At 37.2% G+C, this 26,041-nt stretch overlaps 1 protein-coding gene across 7 annotated transcripts in view; it reads right to left on the bottom strand.

Annotated features, from left to right (window-relative positions):
• Positions 1-2,762: 2,762 nt before the first annotated feature.
• The window catches only part of tp63 (tumor protein p63), an 87,493-nt gene continuing 64,214 nt past the window's right edge, over positions 2,763-26,041 (bottom strand). For 3 of the 7 annotated variants that reach the window (XM_022675485.2, XM_022675489.2, XM_007233618.4), the window contains 10 exons: positions 18,786-18,972; positions 18,295-18,410; positions 17,845-17,954; positions 17,324-17,460; positions 16,545-16,627; positions 15,961-16,085; positions 7,883-8,085; positions 5,680-5,827; positions 5,285-5,378; positions 2,763-4,561 (listed from right to left, as the gene is read on the bottom strand). In XM_022675485.2, coding sequence (XP_022531206.2) covers positions 4,259-4,561; positions 5,285-5,378; positions 5,680-5,827; positions 7,883-8,085; positions 15,961-16,085; positions 16,545-16,627; positions 17,324-17,460; positions 17,845-17,954; positions 18,295-18,410; positions 18,786-18,972 — 1,506 coding nt within the window. In that variant the 3' untranslated portion in view covers positions 2,763-4,258. Of the gene's footprint in view, positions 4,562-5,284; positions 5,379-5,679; positions 5,828-7,882; positions 8,086-11,127; positions 11,274-15,960; positions 16,086-16,544; positions 16,628-17,323; positions 17,461-17,844; positions 17,955-18,294; positions 18,411-18,785; positions 18,973-26,041 lie in introns of those variants that run through there. The other 4 variants (XM_022675487.2, XM_022675488.2, XM_022675486.2 and 1 more) reach the window with 4 other exon arrangements.

Here is a 26,041-nt window from a genome sequence, read left to right on the forward strand (position 1 = left end):
GCCAAAATGCCTGAAGTCCAGTGTCAAGTACCCACAGTCAGTGATGGTCTGTGGTGCCATGTCAGCTGCTGGTGTTGGTCCACTGTGTTTTATCAAGAGCAGGGTCAATGCAGCTAGCAATCAGGAGATTGTGGAGCACTTCATGCTTCATGCTGAAAAGCTTTAAGGAGATGAAGATTTAATTTTTCAGCATGACCTGGCACCTGCTCACAGTGCCAAAACCACTGGTAAATGGTTTGCTGGCCATGGTATTACTGTGCTCAATTGGCCTGCCAACTCTCCTGACCTGAACCACATAGAGAATCTGTGGGATATTGTGAAGAGAAAGTTTAGAGGCGCATGACCCAACACTCTGGATGAGCTTAAGGCTGCTATGGAAGCATCCTGGGCCTCCAGAACACCTCAGCAGTGCCACAGGCTGAGGCCACTGATTGCCTCCATGCCACGCCGCATTCTGCAAAAGGATTCCCGACCAAGTATTGAGTGCATAACTGAAGATAATTATTTGAAGGTTGACTTTTTTTGTATTAAAAACACTTTTCTTTTATTGGTCGGATGAAATATGCTAATTTTTGTGATTTTAGTTTTTTCTTTACTTTTTTGCCAAAATCATCAATATTAAAACAATAAACGGCTTAAACTACTTCAGTTGTGTGTAATGAATCTAAAATATATGAAAGTCTAATGTTTATCAGTACATTACAGAAAATAATGAACTTCATCACAATATGCTAATTTTTTGAGAAGGACCTGTATTCTGGATACAAGATGAGGAGGAGTATAGGTTCTGTATGTAAAACCTGCAGCACATTTACCCACAGATGTTGCTACAGCTGGGTCTGTAGATCCTGCTCTACACTACAGGTTGAATCTGAAACTGTGTTCCAGCTGCTCCCATAAATGCTGGATTGGTGATAAATCTCAAGACTAGAGAGGACAAAAAAGTGTTTTAATCTGGTGGAGCTGTCCTGGAAACGTCTGCTGTGTGTGGATGAGCATTATCCTGCTGAAATATACTATCAGTTGGAAGTTCTCCCTTAAAAGTCAGCACAATTCTCCAGATCATCACACCAGCAGTTCAGGGCAGTGTGTTGCTCCAAAGCAGGATTTGAATCGTCACCTCGTTACCTTCATTCATATACATTTACATATTTTTCCTTAGGAGAGTTTGTGTGAATCTGGCTTCTGTTTAGTATGAAAGATCTGTAGGTGAATGATGATTGGTTTAAATATTGTAAAACTACCTATAGAAAGTTTTAAAAGTGTTTATGAATTGACGAATGCAGAGGATGCTAACTCTACTAATAAAACCAGCCTTGAATAAAGATCAATCCTGCAGTATTTAAAAGTATTTATACTCTAGCCTAACTACACAACATGCCAGTATACTCTTAAAAATAAAAGTGTAGTATCAGAAGTAAGGTTCTGTATATTCACTGTTCCATATCTCTCTCAAAGAACCATTTGATGCACCCTCATTTTTAAGAATGCAAGATAAGAGAGACCCCCAATATTACATTCATATCAACATTATAACTAACTATATGACCTTGTTTTCTACACACATTATCACTATTTTCAGCTCAACGAATCATACAGGACACTGTTTGTCTGTAGTTACAGACTGTAGTGATGTATATGTTTCTCTGCATACTTTATTTAACCTGTTCTTCAGTGCTCAGGACCCACAGGAGAGACAGGAGATATTCTGATATGATTGTGTTTCAGCTCATTATCAGTGATGTGTGTTAGCCTCTTCTCTCTGATGACCTACAGCAGTAGACCTGGCTGAGATAAGAGTGGTTTATTAATATGGATTCAAATCAATCTGTTTGCTTTACAGTGTGATGTGTTGCTTTATGTTCAGCTTCTGTTCAGACTCTGTTGAAGCCATGTTATTGTTCTTTGTACACCAATCTTTTGTTTAAATAAATTTAGAAGTAATCTGCAACTTTAAATGTTTACTATTATTTCCAAGTTCCCAGTTCTCCCACATTGATCTGGTGTTGGGTGACTCGTCGATGTAATCAATGTTATCAATTATAGAAATATTTTGGCACGTTGCAAAGACGGCCACACTATTTCATTTTATAAAAAGGGTTTCTATGGTATAAAACAGTGGGTTACTGTTAATACTGAGCCGTGTTCTCAAGTCTCATGCTTTGAGCGTGTGACACACACACCTCAGCGAGTTCACACGCTCACACGCCACACATGGTATTTCTCACGCTTGCCAATCCATCGGCTGTATATTATAATGTACTCTTGTTGAGCCAATCAGAATACAGATCGCTCTGTTGTTAGGCAGACCTAGTCAAAGAGGGTGGAGTTTCAACCAGAGTGTCAGCGGCGAAGAACTGTCCGATTCAAAAGTTCTGCAACTCGCCGGTAACACTTTACTTGGATGGTCCATTTTATGGCCTTGTTGATGCTCAACTAACATCCAACTAACACTGAATTAAATGTCCATTAAATTTCACCTAACCTTAACCTTAACCCTTAACCTAAGCTTAAAATTTAATCCTAAACCCAATCCTAAAATATTAAGATAAGCGTTTGGGTTAGAGTTGAATGTAGGGTTATATTCAATAGAGAATCATTTACTCTCACCTTTTAGTTCATTTGCATTTAATAGACATGTAGTTGAATGTTAGTTGAATGTTTGTTGAGCATTAAAGAGGCCATCAAATGGACCATCCAAGTAAAGTGTTACCAAAATATTATATTCAGCTCTAATTTGATTAAACAAAAACCCAATGACATTTAGTAGGATAATGAAGATAATGAAGTTTTATTTTTTGGTTTATAATGTATCAAAATAAGTACATTGCATATTATTTACAAATTTCAACAAAAAAACAACAACATCTGTACAAAACCTTTTTATCATAAGTAAGAAATAACAAATACTTGCGGCATGTTAAAGTTCGCATTTGTCACAATCTGGACACGGCAGTATTACATTATAAATTTAGTTTGAAACTAAAGGATACAGTAGTTCAGTAGTAATCAGAAGCTACATGACATCAGTCTTAAACCATAACCATACACAGATAAAAACACTAGAACAAGAAAAACTTCGGCCGAGACCAAACAGACACGTTTACAATCAAACCTGACAAATTTCACCGTTCAGAAACACATGGTTACAGCAAACAGATTAACACACAGTATAATACTATTAATCCTATTCGGTGTACTAGCAGTTCTTTACAATCCAAAACAAATCACACCTGGGCCAGGTAAAATTCAACTAACAAAAAATAAGCCCCTCACAATAAAATCAGGTATTAGTTGCAGCAGCTGAACGCAAGATTAATCAGCAAAGGTTAGAAAATAGAGTCTATCTTAAAATAAACACTAAACATAGTTAAATTAGTGATGAGCAGAACATCAGTAACTCCACATATACCTTACATTATGTCTCTAATACTAATAGTGTGTTAAATCTGATGTTTTAACCCTCTGCAGCCAATCAGAAACTTCCTCCAATATAAGCAGGAAATATTATACTAAGTTAAATACTACACTAATTAGTACCTATTCTGCAACATATTAGGGTTAGGGTTTTTTTTTTGCAAACATATTTTTACGTAAACATAAACATAATATATCACTGTAAAAAAACAGGAATAAAATAAGAACTAAAACTTTCAATTAGAAATAAAGTTTTTTTTAACTGTATGACAGTGAACTGTATTTATTACAGTTTAGTTCTGACATTATTTTACTGTGTATGTTTGTATTTTTTTATAAAATCGTTATTGAATACTCTGTAAAACAAGTTTAAAAATATGAGCTTGCAGCAGTAATTTAATTTTCTAACTTAAAGATACAGCAAAACTAGTTTTTAATCTGGTGCAAATTATTACATTTTACTAGGTGGAAACCCAGTTTCAGCAAATTGTGATTATTATGAGTTGCGTTCAGCTGCTGCAACTGGAGAACAGCTCAAACGAGGAACAACAACGGCAGCATTTCTGAAGTGCTGTGTCTCAAGAAATTGAAATTGTATAATAACTCAAAAATGGCAAAGCACCGCTTACCCTAAAGCTACAGTAACTCGGGGTTTGAAATGACCAGAACCAAACTAAATACACCCAAAAAAACAAAACAAAACAAAACAAAAAAGTCGTTAAGTGCATTTATCGCCAAACTTTTAAGTGAAATCAAGCCCGTGATGAAACTGTACAGTGTTTGTGTACATGGCAGTGTGTGTACATTACTCATGGTATGGGTGTGTGTGTGTAATACGAGCTCATTCGCCCTCCTCTTTGATGCGCTGCTGCTTGTTGCGGCGCGAGTCCGGCGCCAGGTCGAAGGAGAAGTCGGTCCAGTCGTCTCTCGGGGGAAAGGAGATGGTCTGGCGGAGGGTGAAGCGCACGGCGTCGATCACGCGCTCGCCCCGGGCCTCCGTGGAGCCTAGGCTGACGGTGGAGGCGCCGCTGGACGTGCGCAGGATGTGCGGCGGGGGGGAGAACTCCATGTTTTGCCGATGCTCCATGATACCCTTCCAGATCAGGTGCTGGAAGTCAGTGGGAATCTTCAGCCGGGAGAGATCCTGCACAGAACACAGCAGATACAGCACTCAGTACAGTTCAGCACTTCCTCTGATTAATGTAGCATTAACTCAAATCTGATCAATTCTGCTGATCTGAAACAATGGCCTAAGGGCAGTACACTACAGAAAGCATAGGGGGCAATTCAGCACACACATATTCTACAGAATTTTTCCAGGTGAGCTGGGCTGCTGTAAGTAAAAGGCTGCTCCAAACTGAAAAACTTTATATCCTGAATATATTCTGATTTCCAGGATTTAACTGATGTCCTGATTTACTGTAAAAATGTTAAAAATATATATATATAAAATTATGGCGTCACCACGCATTCTCATTAGACTGTTTACAATCCTTAAAACCTGATAGAACAGGAGTGAGAGTACTTTTACTTTTGTGTCGTGAGGGTGTTAACTCACAGCATATACACTCGTCTCACTCTGCCCTGCATGGAGAATTGTCTGGTTTGGAGGGGCTTCACGGTGGAAGTTGAGTATTTTATCCAATAAAAATAATAAAAAGCAGCAAAAAGACTAAGTGTTCAGGAGACATACAGGAGTGTGCTTTTGATCCACAGTTTGGAAAAGTTTATGTGAGAAAACAAACCAGCAACAATGAGCTCCTCCCCTAAACCGGCCCAGTATCGGTCCCTGGGCACGGACTCAATTATTCAGGACGTGTGTGAAAACGAGCTGAGAGTCTAGCAGTGGTTAAAGGTAGCTCCTCACCTCTATGTTGTAGTTTTCAATCTGGTAGATGTTGGTGAGGCCCTGGGTGGTGAAGTAGTCCAGGCAGGAGGAGCAGCCCAGCCGTAACAGAAAGCTGAAACAGATCAATTCATCCAATTAATTTACACCAACTGAAGGTGGTTCCTAACAATGACCCACTTCCTGCATTAAAGCACCAGAACTGTCCAGAAACTTGTTTTCACACTGTAATGGAACTGGCTCGTGATTCAGCTGATCTGAACACTTCTTTGGGCATGAAAAATGTTGGTGCTTTGGTCACAACGGCGGTTTGCAGAAACTTTTACTGAATTTTGCTGTTCCGAAATTAAGTCTAAAGATCCGGGCTGAGCAAGATGCAAGGTATAGCTACACTATTAGTGGAGTTGAGTATCTACCTGGAGATGCTGCTGTCCACTGGGTAGGGTGGTGGGGGTGTGCAGTGGGAGGAGGGCACCATGGGTAATTGGGGCTGCAGGGCGTGGGTGGGGCTCAGGGAGCTGAGGTCTGTGTTCATGGGGATGTGGGCGCTCATCATGGGAGTCACTGTGGGAACAGAAGACAGACAGGAGGAGATCAGATGTGTTTTAGGCAGCTAGTCTTGATGCTTTCTAGAAAAATCTGATTGGGGCTGGCAGTCTGAACACAGCTTACACTGCTCTCAACAAGAGCATCAGCCGAATCCTGAAATAAACTGAGACAATGCACAATTCAGACAGCTGGAAAAATGATTTGTGCCCCCCTGACCTCCCCCCAGGAATTTTCTGTTTTCTATAAGGACATGAAAGACCAGACATAAGAACAGCTTTTTCCCCACTGCCATCACTCCTCTGAACTGCAGTCACATGGGATTATACCTACGTTGGCCATTCACCCATTTTCTAACACATTACATATTTTATCATTTTTATCATATTACTTTTGCACTTTGTCTTGAATATTATGTCTTATTTTATTATTTTTAATAAAATATGTTAATATTTGCCCACTTTTCTACTGAATGTATTTTACTTATATGTCTATCTGTTGAATGTAAGTCAAATTCCTTGTGTAAGTAATTTTAAAAATGTACTGCAAACAGTTGCAATATGTCAAAAATACAGTTTACAAATATTTATTTTCCATATTATTACTATTATTATTACTAATACTATTCTATTATTACTATTACTTATTGTTATTGTTGTCTTTATTTAGTTTTTTTATAAGTCAGTCTATAGCTGAATAGCTTTATTATGGTTAAGTAGAAATGTGTTAATCTCGGCTGATGTACGTGAGAGCTGAGTGGCTGGTAGTGCTGTAGGTGAGGACGGGCAGGTAAGAGTGGAGAGGTGAGTTCAGTTACAGATAATATTCTGAACTCTGAGCCCTGAGGATGAGGAAGAGCTCATTCACACACAGATCCAGTTCAGCCCAGTGGAAACAGACTGTCAAACACACACTTAGACTTTATATATGGACAAGTCTCTCTCACACACACACACTCACAATATTTGATAAATACATATATACATATTTTTCCTCGTATGGATCAGTTTACTTGTATATACTTATAATCGAGTGGTTTCCTGAAAAAGGGATTAAGTAGAATTTCTGTTAAACATGCTAAGTAATCACTAGGCTTAATATTGGCCAAATATATATTTAAGTCTAATATTTCTGTGGCTGTATTTGCTTATCCCATTTTCAGATAATATACATGATTTATTATATTTTATTCTCATTACTATACTAACCTACTGGTCTAAATGGAGCTTAGTCTATTCAAATATTAATATATGTTTTCACTTTTAAATGCCTGACACTGATACCAATCCAGTTTCAATATGATGTTTTCCCCTCAGTAAATCTAAGCTGTTTAATAAAGGTTTGGGTTGTAGGAGTTTAGCATTAACATGATAATTTACAGAATGATATCAGCTAATGAATCATACTGCTTTTTATTTATTTATTTTTAATATTTGATCCAGTGACTTATACTGTACCGATACTGAATACTGGATCAACACGGCTCTAGATATGTGTTTAATTAGAATAACACACTCTTATATATTACTCAGTAATACTATAATAAATAAATTAAACTTTTATAGTATACAAACCAAACTAATTTATTTTTGAAAAATAGATTTTAATTTAAACAAACATGTAATTGAAGGACTTTTTTAAAGAAATAAAGGAACATGACAATTGCATGTATAAAAGTTACTACAATAAAAATAAATATCAAAACTGCACAAAATAAATAAGGTCACAAAATTCTCTGTATTCAGAGTACATTAGTAAGAAACTCTGTCTCTTTTTTCCCCAATATTAAAGACAAGTGCAACATCAAATGAGCATTTATTATTTTTAATTATTTTCCAATTTTTTAATGTATTTATTTTTTACAAGCTATCCGTGACCTGCCTAGACCATGTCCGTGACCCACTTTTGGGTCCTGACCCACAAGTTGAGAATCACTGATCTATATAATACAATGTATTATAATCTAATAAATGTAATTTATTATATAATTAAATATAATACGTTAGTGTTTTTTCAGTTCAGTCAGGATGTCAGTTACTCAGTTACCGGTGCCGCCTTAAATAAAGGGCTTACTGTCGGTGAGTCCGGCGGCCATGCTGGAGGGGGTGAGGGTGTTGCGCTGCTGGGGGTTGATGAGCTGGCTGACGGAGGGCAGCTTGTTGACCTTGCCGTGTGGGGGGGAGCTGGAGCCGAAGGCGGGCTGGGGGGGCAGGGGGCTCCTGGAGCAGAGAGGAGGAGGACACGGCCTGTAATTCTGATCGTCTGATAAATCCCATCTTAAACAACAGAAGAAGCCCTGCTATTAGTTCACCGGGACGGCCAGGGCACACATCACACATCACACTGACACACACATTACAATTACAATCAGAAACTGTGGTCTGCATTATAGTACATTAATGATGAAGAGGAGGGAATTTATTCAGAAGAATAGGAATAGGATGACGCAGAGGGAAGAAATCCAGAACATGTGATGTGTGTTGTGTAGCCTGTCATGAATATATGGTGCATTATTTTAATTATTGAAAAAGATTTAAATAATTATTTAAAATGATTAAAATGCTCAAATAGCCTGGATTAATTCATATAAAATGTCTCTTTACAGGGCATTACCCAGTTAAATGATGTGCTTATTTTACAGACATGCCAAAAGTCATAACACAGAAACTAGTATTCTGTCGTGTGATATTTTGCTATGTCCCATGGAAGCTCTGAACCCACTATCAAACCTCACTCCAACTCCCATAATTCACCTGGCCTTAACATGAGTATGCTGACCAATGTTCAATCAATCTCAGTCACAAGATAACACCTAAAAACCTATAGAGGTTTGTGGGTATTCCCAAGCTAAGCTCTCCCCTGAGATAACACTTCATTGTCATTTTACATATAGCTGTCCCATGACTTTTGGCATGTCATTTATGAAATGAATCAATTTACATAAACAATTTACACACTGCTGTCCCGTAACTTTCGGCATATATCGGTGTATAACTAATATAGTAAAGGAAAAACAGATGAATGAGAAACAATGGAGGTCAATAGTATAAAAAGAGAAAAGCAGACAGGAATGGAAAATCAAAAGCAGAAAAGACATTTATTGAATTACTACAGAATAAAAGTGCAAGAGGCGTCAGATATACATTTTCACTGTTTCACACACAATACGCGAATCAGCTCACTAATCAGGGCTGCACCCTGTATCGATGCAGCATCATCAAAATGTGCATACAATCACGGACATCTGAAGAAATATACATTTCTGTTTCTTTTAATATTGCTACATATAAATCTCAACACAATATATCATATACAATCTTTTCCAGTATATTTTATGTGCAGCCCTATTGCTAAATACAGCATTCATTACCATACCGCATTCTCTCCAACTCTCAGAGACAACATTACATTTCTCTTAAGAAAATGATCATGTGACCAAATCAATCACAACATGAGTTCTAACTGCCCTGCAGTGCACTTTATAAAACATGACCAGCATTAATAACTTCATCAATATATATCAATAAAGTCTTTCCCCCTCAAACAAACCCACAGATACACTACACTAACGAGTCCAGCTCCAATTATAATCATAATAATACAGAAATAATAAAGAATAATCTGATTAAAGAGAAATCCACTGCGTAAAGAATCCATTTGAGTCCCTTAAAAAAACAAAACAAAAAAAAAAACAAACACAAAATACCAAAACATGTGCTTGGTTCCTGTTTCAGAAAATCAGGATGAGAGAAAGAGAAAAAGAGAAAAAAGATATATTATAAAAGATAAAGAGAAAGAGAGAGAGAGAGAGAGAGAGAGAGAGAGAAAGAGATGAGAGGTGGTCAGCTGAGAGGCTGCTACTGTTTGTGTGCAATAATATATAATGTGTGTTTGGCTGTGTGTGTGCAATACCAGCAGATATGTATATGTATATCAGTTAAATAATCAAATAAAAAACAGCCAGCTCAGTTATAAGGGCCCTTAAAAAACAAAGAAAAACATTACATAAAAATACAATAAAAACACTAACAAAAATCTACTGTGGGGAAAAAACAAAACACACAAACACACAAAAAGAAGTCCACATGTATCCAGATATTTCTAAAAACTTAAAAAAAAAAACTGCTGATGTCACAATATATGCATGTTACTTAATCTCAAATACCTCCGTACACCCTACATAGTGAACTATATAAGTCATAAATCTACAGCTTCTACACTCAGATTGCAGATTTACACGTATAAATAAATGCAATTACTGCTCTATTAGATAAATAATTATCATTTGACATTTTCTGGCTTTCACAGTACACTATTTAGGGAGAAGGGTTTAGAAAGTAGGGTTTAGGGAGAAGGGTTTAAAGAGTAGGGTTTAGGGAGTAGGGTTTAGAAAGTAGGGTTTAGGGAGTAGGTTTTAGGAAGTAGGGTTTAGGGAGAAGGGTTTAAAGAGTAGGGTTTAGGGAGAAGGGTTTAGAAAGTAGGGTTTAGGGAGAAGGGTTTAAAGAGTAGGGTTTAGGGAGAAGGGTTTAGAAAGTAGGGTTTAGGGAGTAGGTTTTAGGAAGTAGGATTTAGAGAGTAGGGTTTAGGGAGAAGGGTTTAGAAAGTAGGGTTTAGGAAGTAGGGTTTAGAGAGTAGGGTTTAGGGAGAAGGGTTTAGGAAGTAGGGTTTAGGAAGTAGGATTTAGAGAGTAGGGTTTAGGGAGAAGGGTTTAGTTTGGACAAAATTATTTTTAAAAAATCACAGTTTTACAAAATCTCTGGGTATATTATGTGGACAGGGCCTACAGTAAACTTGTCGATTTGTAAATTTAACATACACCCCGATCAGAGTGTAGGACGAACATCATTGTTACACAAATTAGCAAGCAAGCTGATTATCTGGATCATTCTTAATCTAGACAAAGTACTCCCTAAACACTGAGGGAAATAAAAATCATGCAATTTTCTTTTAAAAAAAATTTCAAAACATCTTTAAGTTTTTTTTTTCATGTAAAAACAGCGATCTGGGTTGGGTCTATTTGCATACTTTAAAGTGTGGCTGCAGGATTCACACAGAAAATAAATATATGTGCATGTATATACTTTATATGTGCAATACATTTAACATATATTTAAAATATATTATTAAATTTAAAAATGTATTTCAAAGAATACATTAAGAAAAATACATTTTTGGCCATTTTAATTGTGTATATATATATATATATATATATATATATATATATATATATATATATATATATATATATATATATGAATACATTTACATATATTTCTTTTCCATATGGGGAAACTCCCCTTCCTGATGCAGGTAGGGGTGAGGTAACGGAGGAGAGAAAGAGAAGCGAGGGAAGCTGTGAAGGAGAGAAGAGGAATGTATCTCCTGCGTTTAGGAAGCGCTGAAGCGCCTCTTCGGCTCCCCTAACGGCTCCAACAGCTCGGACCTCAGCCGGGCCCTGAGGAGACTACAGAGAGAGGAAAACACAGGAAGAGAGAAAGAGAAAGAAAAGAGAGAGAAAAGATGAAAAGAAAAGGAAATGAAGGGCAGGTTCTGAGGAAAGGTCCAATACAGAACAGAACAGAATCCCAGCAGAATGCGTGATTACACTAGAGCTGTGTACTGACAAATCCTATGCAGGAGTTAACATATAATAAGACTTAGAGATCCACCAAATATGTGGCAACCAAAATTATTAATAAATGAAAAAACAAAAAAAAAATAAAAAACAATGTCATTTATGTGAAGATATATTGCAATGTTTCCTCTAACATTAGGATTTTAAATTGGAAGACACAAGCTGCACAGGCTCAGCATCTGTTCACCAATGCCTGGCCTGGCTTCCATGTAAATTTCACTCACATATGACTTGAGTATCACTGCCAAACTACATTCATGCTTAGAATAACTATATAACACTATTAAAGGAAAATCAATACCTTTACATATATTTATTTTCCATAAAGGTCAGAGGTGCAGAGGGTGTGTTAGAGAGGAATCCACTAAAATGTGCAGGGCAGGCTGCCTCAAGCAAGAGGATTAAAGAAAAAGTAAATAGGGCACTTAAAGAGTATCAGGGCTGTAATATACAGCTGTTATTTTAAATATTGCACTGTTGTAAGGGTAATAAAACTTATGAAACTATGTATAAGATTGAGACATTGCATCAACATTGTATGAAATTGCACCCCTACAAATTCTATTCCATTCCATAAAAAGTCCTGCAGTAACAAATCTATCCACTGAGTGGCAGAACTACACAACAGTGTGGGTCTGCAGCCTGAGGGTGAAAGCATAGCAGAAAAGCACAAGAGCCAAATAAAGAGATCTGAACTACAGTCACACATAACACAACCACTCCTTTATTATTTTATTCAGGACAGGAAAATATCAGAGAAAAAAAGCTTAGACAAATAAACAGAAGAGATGAGAAAACAGATACAGAGTGAAAAACAGTGAACGCATGCAGAAAAAGAGAGAGAGAAATGCAATATACTAAAATAAATCAGTGTAAACCAATCAGAAGTTTCAGAAATGACTTACACACCAATTTCCAAAAGATAAACAAAGAATATTTGAGCTTATACTCTTCCTATAAATAACCATACAGCCATCAAATCAGTAACTTTCTGTGAGAAATCTGTCGTTATCTTTACTAGTAAAAGTTATTTTATTTTAAAGCAGGACTCTGATTTTGTTGATTTAAATTGAAATATGGGGACAAAAAATGGGGACAAAACTATAATAACTAACTATATATTAACAAATATATTCATACAAAACAGAGTAGTCTGGTAGGTTTGGTAAATGTACATTTGATTGCTCTTTAATAGGACAATATTTTATACATGAACTAAGTGGACCAACCAATATTATACTAAAAAAGCTGAATATCACACAGCAAAGTATTTACATTTACTTGTATTAAAAGTATTTTTCCACCTGATCTGTGCAAATATACATTCTCACCTGTATAAGAAGTATAAGAAACATAAGCTTAAATAAAGCACATTTTGGTGTTTAAATATATAATGTTGGCTTTTTTTTTTAGGAAAACAATAATGATTTTCCCTCAAAAGAGAGAAATGATTGTTATATGGTTATTCATTGGAATGGTTTATTTAACAGTCTTTATTATTGGACACTTTGAACTCTGCACTTCTCCCACAAATGTGACACTGTTAAAGATAATGGTCACCCCTCACCTACTCATCATCACTGAGTCCCACACCAGAGACTTCAGAGCAACAGTCATAAAAAACCCTCTGTTTTTCAGCTGTTTAACCAAACATTTGAACCTTCCTCTCCAGGAGAGGGCGGGACCAAATGACAGAGCGGAGAGAAGAGGGCGAGCGAGGAGTGCACAGACACTACCTCACCTGTCAGTTTCTTAATGAGGAGCTCAAACAAAAGCAGTAATTATCGCAGGGCGTCGGAGCGCATTATTCAGCGCTGTAATTTCAGCTCTTTACTAAGCTTTGTTTATTACTCTACGCTGCGCTGCGGGTACCCAGCCTCTCTACCTGAGAAAAGAGTGACCAACTGACCTGACTCCCCGAGCACACCTGACCCAGCTCAGTCTGCCCTTAACTGTGATTAAACATCAATTAACCCATCAGTTACTAAATCTATTTAACACTTAACCTGTCATAGATCCTAATCCTAAATCAGGTGTGATTTATAAAACAGCATCATTAAAACCAGGTACACCCTCTGTTAGTGTTAGTTTGCACATCAGAATATGAGATAGAAAGCTAAATTAGAGCTGGTTTAGTAGAATGGGTAAGTACACATGATATGAACAAAAGTAATGGGACACCTGCACATTTATTGTTTCTTCTGAAATCTGAAGTATTAAGGCTAACACAGAACAAAGGACAAAACGCATTGTTGCAACACACACTACATGGACAAAAATACTGGGACACCCGTTCAATGTGTCTTCTGAATTTATGGGTATAAAAAAAGAGTTTATTCTGCTTTTGTTGGAGTAACTGTCTCTACTGTCCAGAAAAGACTTTGTACTAGATTTTGGATGCACAAAGTTTTTATTGCATTTAGAGAGTAAATCTGAGCATTATTGAGATCAAAGTTATTGAGATCAGGGCTGCACGATATTGTAAAAAAATGACACTGCTATATTTTGTTGTTATGCAATATGATATTAAGAATACAAGAATTTACAAATACAAGATAAAAAATATATATTTTTTTTAAGGTTGGAGCAAAATAATACAATTTAAAAATATTGCACAGAACATTGCACTTCCTGCATTGTAACTATTACACCTGTGTTCATTGCCAAATTGCAATGCTAAAACAATATATATTGTGCAGCCCTATTATTGGAATATGATCAGCCCACCTCATACCTAAATCATTTCAAAAATGGGGGGCAGTGGTGGCTCACTGATTAGAACACTGGTTAGTTACCTAGCCCACATCTGGCATTAGGCATGGTGCCAATAGCTTCACATTTATTTATCTTCTCCAAAAAGTCCTCTTCTTTAGGCAATGTTTCTTTACAGGGACTAGAACGTTAGTGTGTGTGAATAATTTGCACAGCTGTGTAAGCAGCAATGAGTACAATAAATCCTGAAATCTGAAAGTTAAATTCATTAGAACTGGTGTCCACACACTTTCAGACAAACAGTGCATTTAGTGTAACTGAATAGGATTAGCTTCACATTTAAAGAAGAGCTTAATGCAGCCGTAAGCCGAATGTGAGCGGGCGCTGCTGCGGTAATCACCCCGTCAGCACAGTGGAATATTCCACTCTGAACTTTAGGACACAAAAGCAGCGTGAGAGGGGCGGGGCCGAGCGCATGCCTGTCCCAACACATATCCGTCCCAATGTCACAGCCAACTCCGCCGAGCGAGGGATTAAACCCGTAAAGAAAAGAGGGCAAACGAAACAAAGCAACAAAGAAACAGTAAGGTAACAGTAAGTAAAGGAGTAAAGAAAGGCGTGCAGGTAAACAATCAGCTCAGGTTAAAACACTGGAAACACTCCAAACAGCGGCAGGGTGGACCCTGGTGGTGCTGTGTGTGTGTGTGCGGTGTGTGGCCTGCTGTGTGTGTGTGTGTGTTCACTGCCTGCAGTAGCTGTCGCTAAGCTCGCTAATGGAGGGTCCGTTCTGGATGAGTAACAGCACCAGCAAATACATTCATAAAGACTCGCTTTACTGATATACTGTGAGGGTGTAACTAATATAGAAATGTTGTTATATATGTTTATTATGTGTATAAAATTGTACTAGTATTTAACTGTATTGTTCACTGTAGTGCCCTTTATCTCTTCTGACAATCACTTATGTATCACTCTTAAAAGTAGGCACATCAAGAATTTTAATTGGACTAAAATATAAATAATCCAGAGGATCTAAATATTTTTTGGTATGTTTTTTTGTCCACTTCTGGGCTATGTGTATTATTTTTCAGTTATTAACCCTAATGCAGAAGCTATTGTAAATTATTTGGCAACAATTACTAGTTTTAACATATTTTGTGAAGGAGTCCCACAGGGTCCTGATTTAGAGCCATCGAAGCTGATGTTAATTATGTTACCTCACTCACGGGGTGTATGTTGTGAGGTGTTATTTTGTGAGGTTGATTAAAACTGGTCAGTGTGCTTTCTGAAGTTTTGTTTCAGGTATTTATCATTCCTCCATAATAATACCATCCACAGTGGACAGTGCAGTGGGGGATAATGATGGTGACCAGCATTATCTGGCTAAAATTGTCAATGTATACAGTGACTAGCGACAGTATACTCTTCACTCTTCAATGGGACACGAGTACTAGTTTTTGTCCCATCACATGTGGCACATCAGTAAATTTAAACACATACATAATTTATTAATATAGAACAACATTAAAAGATAACCTCAATATTTTAAATTAATTGAAAACATTCAATAATTTAATAAATATATGTGGACATTAACATATTCACATAAAGCTCATAGTTATACACTTTCTTTTTTTCTATTTTTAAAAATGTGTTTATATTGTGTGGAATTAAATTTAAAGTTTTTATGTATCGTTACACCCCCATCTATAAACAACTTCCTGTTTATCGTGAACAGAAACGTTCCCTCCGTTAGCGAGTGTAGCTTATAACGTAAACTCCCAGAATGCACTGGGGTACTCACTGTTTCTGCAGGAGGCTCTGCTGCTGCTGCCGGTACGACTCTATGGTGTGCTGAGGGAGGAATTGCATCAGCTCCAGAGACTCTTTAATTTTCACCAAAATCTCATAAATCTCACGCCCTTTAATCTGTGGGGGAGAGGAGGAGCAGGTCAGATCAGGAGCTGGAAGATGATACTCCGCTGGTGTCTGATACAGTGCATTTTCATCTAGTATATGTCAATTTTTTTTATTAATGAGAAAACTGCTATCTCATTATTGTGAGATATTAAGTCCCTATTTTTAGATACTTATTAACATTATTCTGAGTATTTAAAATTTATTTTAAAAATATGACTTCATAGTACTGATTTAGAATCTCACAAAAATAACTAAGTATCTCAAAACAACGAGTTAGTACATAATTATAAAAAAAATAGCAACACACTTCATAAAGAAAACAAACATTTAAAGCAATAACTACACTGATACAAAAATGTTCTAATACATAGAAATGAATTAATTTATAATATTATATACTATACATTAGTGTTAAATGACAGCTCACATTTAAATACAGTAAATTTAGAGATTTTCAGGATTACTCACAGGCAAACAAAACACTTCCTCATCAGTAGATCTTCTCTTCTTGATGGAGGAGATCTGGATTCCGTGAGAGGCCTGTCGATAAGCTGCAGAAGAAAGAAAGAGTAAAATACAAGGATAAGAAGAAGACAGTGACAGAGCAGAGAGACAGCTGAGGCTGAGGATGCTAAAGAGCTAAAGCTAAAGCACAGGTCTGAGGAGAGAGGAAGCACTGAGGATAATGTAAGGTTGGAAGAACAGCAGTATGTTCAGAAAGTGAAAAGTGTAGTACTGGGCAGTATGACATCGACAAAATTCAAAACTGTGTGATTATGTCTTGTATAATACCAGCAATGGCATAATGATAGAAACAGTATACTGCCCAGCACTATTATAAATAGCATTTTCACTGTCACGCAAAAATCCTGTACATCCAATTGTGCTAATATTCCTTTTCCCCATAATGTAAATCTGGCAGTAGTTATTTATGTTGTATTAGATTTTTATGATGAACAGATCAACAGAAATGCTCCAAAATGGCTTGGAATTAAATCTTTTATATTGTCTACCCTTCTTGTGTAAAGTAATTTTAACAAACAAGGATTTGGCATGAGAGTGATGATTTATTTTGGTGTTTAAGCATGCATCATGCAGTGTGCACCCATAGGAAAAGAAAAGCAAGAACATGATGGCACTGATATCTTGTTTTGTTTAAAACTGAACAAGCATTAGACAGAATACTGAATAACAAACATGTTTTATTGCAAGAAGAAGCCCCATCACCAGCCCCCAGCGCTACTTACGGCGTTTCGTACCCTCAGAGCTCTTTGTGCCGTCGCTGACGTGCTGCTTGCGGATGCTGTCCTCGTCTGCTTTACGGTCGCGGCCTGGACACGCGCAGATCCGAGCCTCGAAACACCGTCTGCCCAGAACCTGACCACTGCAGAGAGAATCACACAGACGAAACCACATAAACACCTGAACTACCTACTGTACATTAACACAGACCAACACGACTTCAGATTCTCCTCCATTCATCTCTCTGTTCTACCCATACTGCACCTTTCACTCCTGCTATTTTGATTCAGACCCAAACTAAAAAGTATGAAGGTCCGGACCAAACAAGACAGATGCGAACGCTAAGCAAACTCATACTAGCTATTATCAGCCATTAAAATGAGAGAAAAATATCTAAACTCACACAGTGGCACAAATGTTATAACTGTAATCATTAATTTCCAGTTTTAATAATATAATAACTGTTATAAATGTAATATAATAAATGATTTAATATAATAAATGATTTTGAGATTAAGATTCTTACTCTCTGGTTTCCAAAGTGACGATGATCAGTATGGGTCGCCGGTTCATGCCACCGACGCAGCTGGAATTGCACATGAAATTGTAGAGAATCGTCGTAAACTCTGTTCCCACCTGTTAGTCACAAAAACAAAGATAAACACAAATACAAGCCAGAATTAATAAAATCTCATCAATACAGCATGAGACGCAGGTTTTAGAAGCCTAGAACAGCCTAAATGTATTTCTCAATTTGTTTAAAAAAAGAAATGATAAAACTACAGTTACATTTCTACTAAGAACTATATGACTAAAAATAAATGGGTCATTGTTGAGTATAAATTATTCAGTCTTTTCACCTAATTAAAAATTTTCATTTATTTATTTACAAATTTTTTTTTTTATATTCAGTGCATTCTTATTGTGTAAAAGTTGTGTTAATGTGTGTGTTTGAGTGTTAATGTAAGAGGGTCACCTGAGGGGGCTCGTATGGCACCAGAACACTCTGACGACCAGTAATGGAGTCTTCCACATACTGAGCATGGCTGTTACCCTCTACCCTGATCAGGTGACTAGGAGGGGCAATTTGTCCTGTTTAACAGATTCAGACATTTAAACAGTCAGACATGTTTTTATACCACCTGACTCAAAAATGCTTAAAACACATTATAATAAAGATATATAAATTAACAGTACTTACCACAGTGATAAAAATTGTTAAATGTTTAAATGTCTCAACTAATAATTAATTGACATTATTAATAATTACTAATAACTTTAATGCTTAAGACTGTTGTAAATGATAATAAATTTAGATGTTAAATAAAACGTTATTATGAATAATAATGTCGTACCTAGCATCAATTTAAAATTAGTACAAAGATTTTGTCATAAGTACTGTTAATTAATGTACCCTTATTATAAGTGTTACCCATTCACACAATGTGTAATAAATAATTGATTTACCGTCGTTGAATTCTCGGCTGAGCTCGTGGTTGGGGCACCGTTTGACCACCTCGGTCACGTGCTCGGCTTTCTTGTAAACTGGCATGGCCCGGATGACCGCTCCCTGGGGTGGGTTGGTCAGGACTTTGATCTGGATGGGACACGTCTTGGCGATCTGGCAGTACAGCTTTTTAAGGTCTGTGGAGTACTGGAGGAGAGAAAATGAGAGAAGAGATGAAGTTACTAATGTTACTGATGACTCTTTTTTTTAAGAAACTCCTTAGGAAACAGCATTAAATCTGTTTCATTTCTTTAAAAGCTTTCAGAATGTCGTTTATCATCAGCTCTTTTGCCAGCGCAATAAACCCCTCAGCAACACAACATCAAACGCGGGAGGATGTGTTTATGATGGCCACGGGGGTGACGGAGGGGGAACACCTGCAACGAGGCGACGCTCAGCTGAAACAGGGCCGTATAAAAGCCCTAAACTGGGAGTAGCAGCTGGATACTGGCTACTGCACTGCTGCCCCTGCCCAGAAGCCGAGGGGTAACAGCAGACCTGTGATTATGACCACATAAAAACACACACACAGTGCATAGTTTAAAATGTGATGGACCTAAAGTATTCTGACAAAAAAAAAATACACCACATATTCAGCAATTAAAATGACAGACTATATCATATTTTATTTAGACAAAAGTAAAATGATGTGCGGAAAAATAATTGTGTACGCTACCTGGTATTCAGCTACTATTCTACCTGGGCAAAAGCTAATGCTAATGCTGCTACTTTGAAAAAAACTATAATATAAAACATAGCTTTGTTATCCGTTTTTACTGTTTACTACATAATAGTGCATATCAAAAAATATTAACATCATTGAAAAGTTACTTTATTTTAGAAATTCAGTTAAAAATGTTAAACTCATTATGTAGATACATATAGATCTATTTTAAGCATTTATTTATTTTATTAGAGTAAATTATGTCTTACTGCTAATAAAACCCAAGAATCAGTGTCTCAGAAAATTGACACTGATTCTTGGGTTTTTATTAGCTGTAAGCCACAATTAACATTAATAAAATAAATACATGCTTAAAATAGATCTATACATCTGGTACTTTTGGCAGCGTTGGCAGTGTGCCAAGTCCTGCTGGAAAATGAAATCCACATCTCCATAAAAGTTGTTAGCAAAGGGAAGCAGGAAGTAGCAAAAGATTATCGGGAAAACACCGCACTGACTTTAAACTTGGTATAACACAGTGGATCAAATTTGCATTTCATTTGAAAATTAAGGAACCTGGAGACCAAGAGTCCGAGCTGTTTGAGGTCTAGTGTAAAGTTTCCACAATCAGTGATGGTTTGGAGGAACATGTCATCTGCTGCTACTGGTTCATATATTATGTTTCTATATAATATTTGAGGGTCACTTTTTAAACTGAATTCCTAAAATAAAGTAACTTTTCAATGATATTCATTTTTTTCAAAATGCACTAGTAATGCCATGTGTTCCATCATAGACAAATCCACACTTTTGGCTAGTACTGCAAATATATTCTACATATTAAATATCATGCAATATTTCACAGTGTATTCCTCATTTCCTAACTGTAGCATCACCATGCAGTTCGGGTGGTGATCTGTACAGCGTTTCTCAACACCCCCTGTGTCTGTGAGTCTGTGATCTGAGAGAATGGTGTGGCACTGCCTGCTGAAATCAGCGCTGTTGCATCACACTGTTACTGACTCACCGTAAACACCAGCATCCCGCTTCACCACTGAGCTTACTCACACTCACTGCATCACCTGTACACTCTAACCACCCGCACCCACAGCCAGACGACAAACAGGAAGCGCTTACAAAACACCCACAGCTGCACAGTACATAACTACTGAATAATACACCTCAGAATTTACACTACATCCTATTCCTGTATGTTGTTCAGCTATTTTCTCCTGAAGAAAAACAGCAGGTGTGAAAGTTACTGTTAACCACGGTCTAGACCAAGGAACCAGAATTTGTTCCAACCAAATAAGGGTTAATCAGCTGAACCATGGTCCAGTTCGTTTGCAGCGTGAAACACTTTTTTGGACAGTTTGGACTTTCAGAGTGACTGACAAGTAGGTAATGATGGCAGGATGTAGTAAACTTCTTTACCATGCTTAGTCACTAACCTGTGTGAAACCAAAACTAAATTAATTAAATGTACAGAATACAATGTAACAAACACCGGCCTTCATTCTGACTTTCAGGTGTATATTGTGAGGCTTCTTTTTGATGCAAAATGTACCATAGTGTACCACAGTGCTTAACGCAGATCAGTAATCAGGGATTTTATGATTAGAATAACACAGAGGCCAGGCGTGTAGTAACTGATTTATTACATTAATTGTAAAGCCCTGAGGGAGCAGATAAAGTGCAGCGTTGACGCTGTAAGTCAACGCATTGCTAGGACATCTGAGTGCAGGCAAGTCAAAGCAGGACAATGCACAGAGACTCAAAAAACAACTTGAGGATTTCAGTCTAAACCTTTATAACACTCGCTCATGTCACTGCACCACAGATTTTGCCGCATGTCATCCAACTTGTGTGACTTTTCACACTCTCTGTAATTAAATGTACTGTTCGGTCAGTGTTCTTTAAGCACTGATGTTGTCTTTAATATGTATCGAAAAGTATTTAGTCGGTATGGCAAGAACATTTATCAGAATACCATAAAATTGCTACTGCTTTTATTACTATTAATTATGGGTATAAATCATAGGGCATCTAACAATATGATATTATTACAATATGTTTCACATGATAACAATGATATCACAATACTGTAATTCTGCGATACTCAATATATCACAAGAAAATTCTTTACAATACTTCACAGAATCTGTGTTGCTAAATAGGATAAAATATTATTCCTAAATAAATAAAAAACAGGAATTATTGTTATATTGGTGTCTGTTTTATAGAATTTAACAACCAATATTCTTAACTGCAGGTTTATTAACCCTATTCATTTGATTACAGCGCCACCATGTGGAGGAAAGAAGCAGTAGGTCAAATTGCGGGGTGGGGGGGCGAGTCTTAGGGAATTTAGAGCAACTATGTTTTAAAAACAAAACAAAAAATCCATATTTGACCCCACATTTCTATAATGCGATATATTTAAATGTCCTATCCCTATGGTGTTGTGTTGGATTCTGAGATTCTGAGTTATCAAGGCTCTCCTGAATTTATGACCAGGAAATATGATTTGTCGGAGCGTTCCAGTTAAAATTACCTACTTGGAACTCTGGAAATTCTGACAGTTGAGTTCAAATGGAATTCATGCATATTACATCAAATCAAATCTGATTGGACGAGGGCAAGGAAGGCCTAAAATGAGAACCCCTGCACTGGTGTGTGATCTGCTTAGTGTCAAACAGTCTTAACCCAGCTAGCAGTGCATCTCAAACATTAGCAGCATGCATTATAGAGCCTCCTCGCAGACAGTTCCAGCTCACTGACTGTAAAAGGACGAGAGGAATTACTGGCAGGCGAGTGAATCTCTCTCCCTTCACCTGATTTTATCCGTACGCTGCTTAAGTGGCATGGAAACAACTGCAAAGAAAACGTTCCTCTCGAGCTGGAGTGTAAGGTGTGGAGGACAGAGAACATCACTCCAGGCTGTTTCCACGAACAATAGAACATTAAATTCCATTTCTATTAACTTTTGATTTGAAGTGTTCCAGTGAGAGGAGCCCATCCCAACACCTGCCTATTAGTACACCCAGTATTACACAAGCTTGGCAAGGACACATACTCTCTCTCTCTCTCACACACACACACACACACACACACACACAAATCCCTGCCATTTCCCCTAGGACGTGTAATTAACTGCCTCTGAGAGATTGAAAGGATAAAGAAAACAGAAAAAAAATATTACGAAAAGCTCTCTCGTTGCCCAGAATGTGCTAGAATAACAGCGCACTGTTAACTGTTAAAGAGCCAGCGGCATGGAAAACACTGAGGTTTACCTTATGCAGCCTGTATCTGCTCTAGATAGTCCTATTCTACTGGCAGTTCTTCTTCACATGGACTAGACAACTATCTACATAAAGTTGCTGTATATATATATATATATATATATATATATATATATATATATATATATATATATATATATATATATATATATATAGTTATGTAGATATGGAGGCCCTTTTGAGCCTCTTGAGCAGCTGCATCACTGTGTGGTATGGCAGCAGGACTGTGACGGAGTGTATACGACTACAGACCTGCATCAGCAGAACTCCACTGCCCTCTCTGTAGAGCATTTAAAGCTGCCTCTACGCTTAAACACTACTAAAAGTAAAAACCTTGCACCTTACTCTCTACATGTTTATATTGTCACAATTTTCTGAGGCACATATTCACTTTACTGGAACAATATCATGCGATAAAAGCTTTCCAGGAAAAAAATGCAAAGAGAAAGAGACAGTTAGAGAGAGAGAGAGAGAGAGAGAGAAAGAGAGAGAGAGAAAGAGAGAGGGAATTAAGTGAAAAGACTAAATATTTTTAATGAACAATTTTTTTTTGACATTTGAAGATGCAATCAAATTGCAACCAGGCTAGGATGTTAAAAAGACTAAAGAATATTTTTAATTGTTGTATAATCATTGCTTTTTTGTCTTATATAAATTCAATTTATTTAACTGTCAAAAAGTGGTAAAATTAGGGAAAACCTAATTTGTAATTTTGTTGGGTTTTGGTGCATCTTTAAATGTCATGCATCATGAAAATATATTTTATATTGTGATATATATAGTTTCTGTCATATCAATCAGCCCTAGTTAAGTTTACATAAAAGCTGTGCAAAAGTCTGTGTGAAGCACTTTCTCTCTAATATACAACACACACACAAACACACACACACACACACACACACAAACACACACAGAGATATATGTATGCACAGATTGCAGAAAACAGAAGCGCCAATCCCAGCCCTGGAGCAACACATTTCTACCATGAAAATATGTGCAGTGTTTGCTCAGGGCCAGGCGCACACACTCACACACAACACACACACACTTGCACAGGGTGGAGCAGTAGGGTGATCTGATGGATGGCACTCTGTGGCTGTGGGCAGGGCGGGGCGAGCGCTGTAACCTGTGATTATCTCCATTCATCACCACACACTGCATCACCAAGCCTGAGAACACTAACGCTGCAGAACCGCCCGCAGAACACTGATCGAGAACCTGCCACACTCAGAACAACAGGCTGTCCATCACACAACCATTACAATACAATACAGTTACACTACAATACAAGACAGGACATCTCCCTTAGCTCCGCCCCAACAACAACTGGATTACAGAACCTGACTGAATCCAAACCATATATAAAGAGAAAGTGTACATCACAGACACTGTCATACAAACAAATTCCTATACAGATATTAATAAATATAATACTGACTGCTTTGAAATGTGAGGAATATTTAATAGGCCCATGTCATGGAATTCCAATTTTTTCTCATTTTATTCAATAGGTAATAACATTATGTGTAATCATTTAAATTATGTGAATATATGTTCTATAATTTACCCAATATAAAAAGCACCAGTGTCAGATACACATTATATCAAAAAGCGAAACTCAAAAACATTATAAATGTACATCATGGGGGAATTAAACGTGAATACAATGAAATAAAATGTAAGATATGGGCTCGTTTAATTATGTTTATTTAGCAGTTTATTTCAAGAGCTGAACAGTTACAGTGGTAACAATCTGTACACTGCACATATACACAGTGAGCGATGATAATACATGTACACGTGAGCGCACACACACACACACACGCAGGCAGGCGGCTGCGCGTGTCTGGGCAGGCCTGCAGCTGCAGTGGTGGTGTTGTAGCAGAGTCGGGCTGCGGGTTCGGGCAGGACGGGGCGGGCAGTCCAGCACTCTGGCGCCTCCGGTCTTGTCCCGCCTCATACCTGACATGTACCATCCTGCCCCGCTCCACGCCAAAACCTGCCTCACTGCTCAAAAATGCCTCACTGTTTTTTCATCTCCTCACTCAGTAGAAAGAAAGATGTGAAGAAAACACACACACACGCCTAACAAAACACGTACAAATCAGAGCAGACGCGCTCATTTGCATACAGTAGCGACTAGCTAGTATAACCGCACACATTACAGGACCTGGGGGAGAACAGATCACGGAAATTAATTTTCCCCAAGATGCTTTTGAGGAAAGCATCATTTAAATAAACAAATAGGTAAAATACAGGTATAATCCAGACGCATGAGGACGGGAACAGGAAGTAGATGCTGAGGCAGAACGCCAAACTTACAAGACACTGTCCCAGGCTGTTCCAGAATTAAATTACCTCTATATAAGAAAATACACTGTACCACTCTATGCAAACTAGGGTTATTCTGCGGTACATATATTGAGAAGAAAAAAAATAATTTTGCAAATTGTTGCCAGATTTCTGCAGTTATGAATAAATAGAAGCATAAGGAAAGAAGATGTTATCTAAAGGGTGATACTGTGAGTATTTGCAGTATTAGTCCAGTTACACACTCTCTCTGTACCCTGCAGGACGACTACCTGCGTGAGTAGATTGATGCACCACAAGCACGACATCAGCCAATCAAGACGAGACGCAAGGTAACACATGACCACAATCATAGCAAGTGTGTAAAGGACTGGGCGTGAGCGTGTATGAGTGGTTACATTATCAGAGCCTGACAAAAAAAAAAAAAAAACTAAAAGCAAATAAAAAGGACTGTGATTGACGATGACGCAACACACACAACATAGACAAAACAAATCTGATTAGATTAATTATCTAATGGTGTTTTTGAAAGAGAGAAGAGCCTGTTTTTTAATAACTTTAATACTTTTAAATTGTTTTTTTTTTTTTTACTTTTATAACTTGTTTTAACAAGTATGCCTAAAAGTCCCTAAATGTAAATACATTATTATGCTATTATTTAATCATTAAATTTGTGGCATAAAATGATCTTAAAATGACAATAAAATCATTCATTACATTAAAGTTATTGTGACAGGCCTTGTGACCAAACCCCTCATCCCCAACTCATCAAATCCAAAAGGACTGGATGGAGTTCCATCATTCCAGAGAAAACAGTTCCACTGCTCCACAGCTAAATACTTTTTATTATTTATTTTTTAATTATTTGAACAAATAACTCATTAAGTAATACAAACCTGACCAGTTCTCATCCTAATTTGCCCTGAAAACTAACCTAACT

This window comes from Astyanax mexicanus, chromosome 5 (assembly GCF_023375975.1).
Source record: "Astyanax mexicanus isolate ESR-SI-001 chromosome 5, AstMex3_surface, whole genome shotgun sequence".
Classification (NCBI taxonomy): Eukaryota; Metazoa; Chordata; class Actinopteri; order Characiformes; family Acestrorhamphidae; genus Astyanax; species Astyanax mexicanus.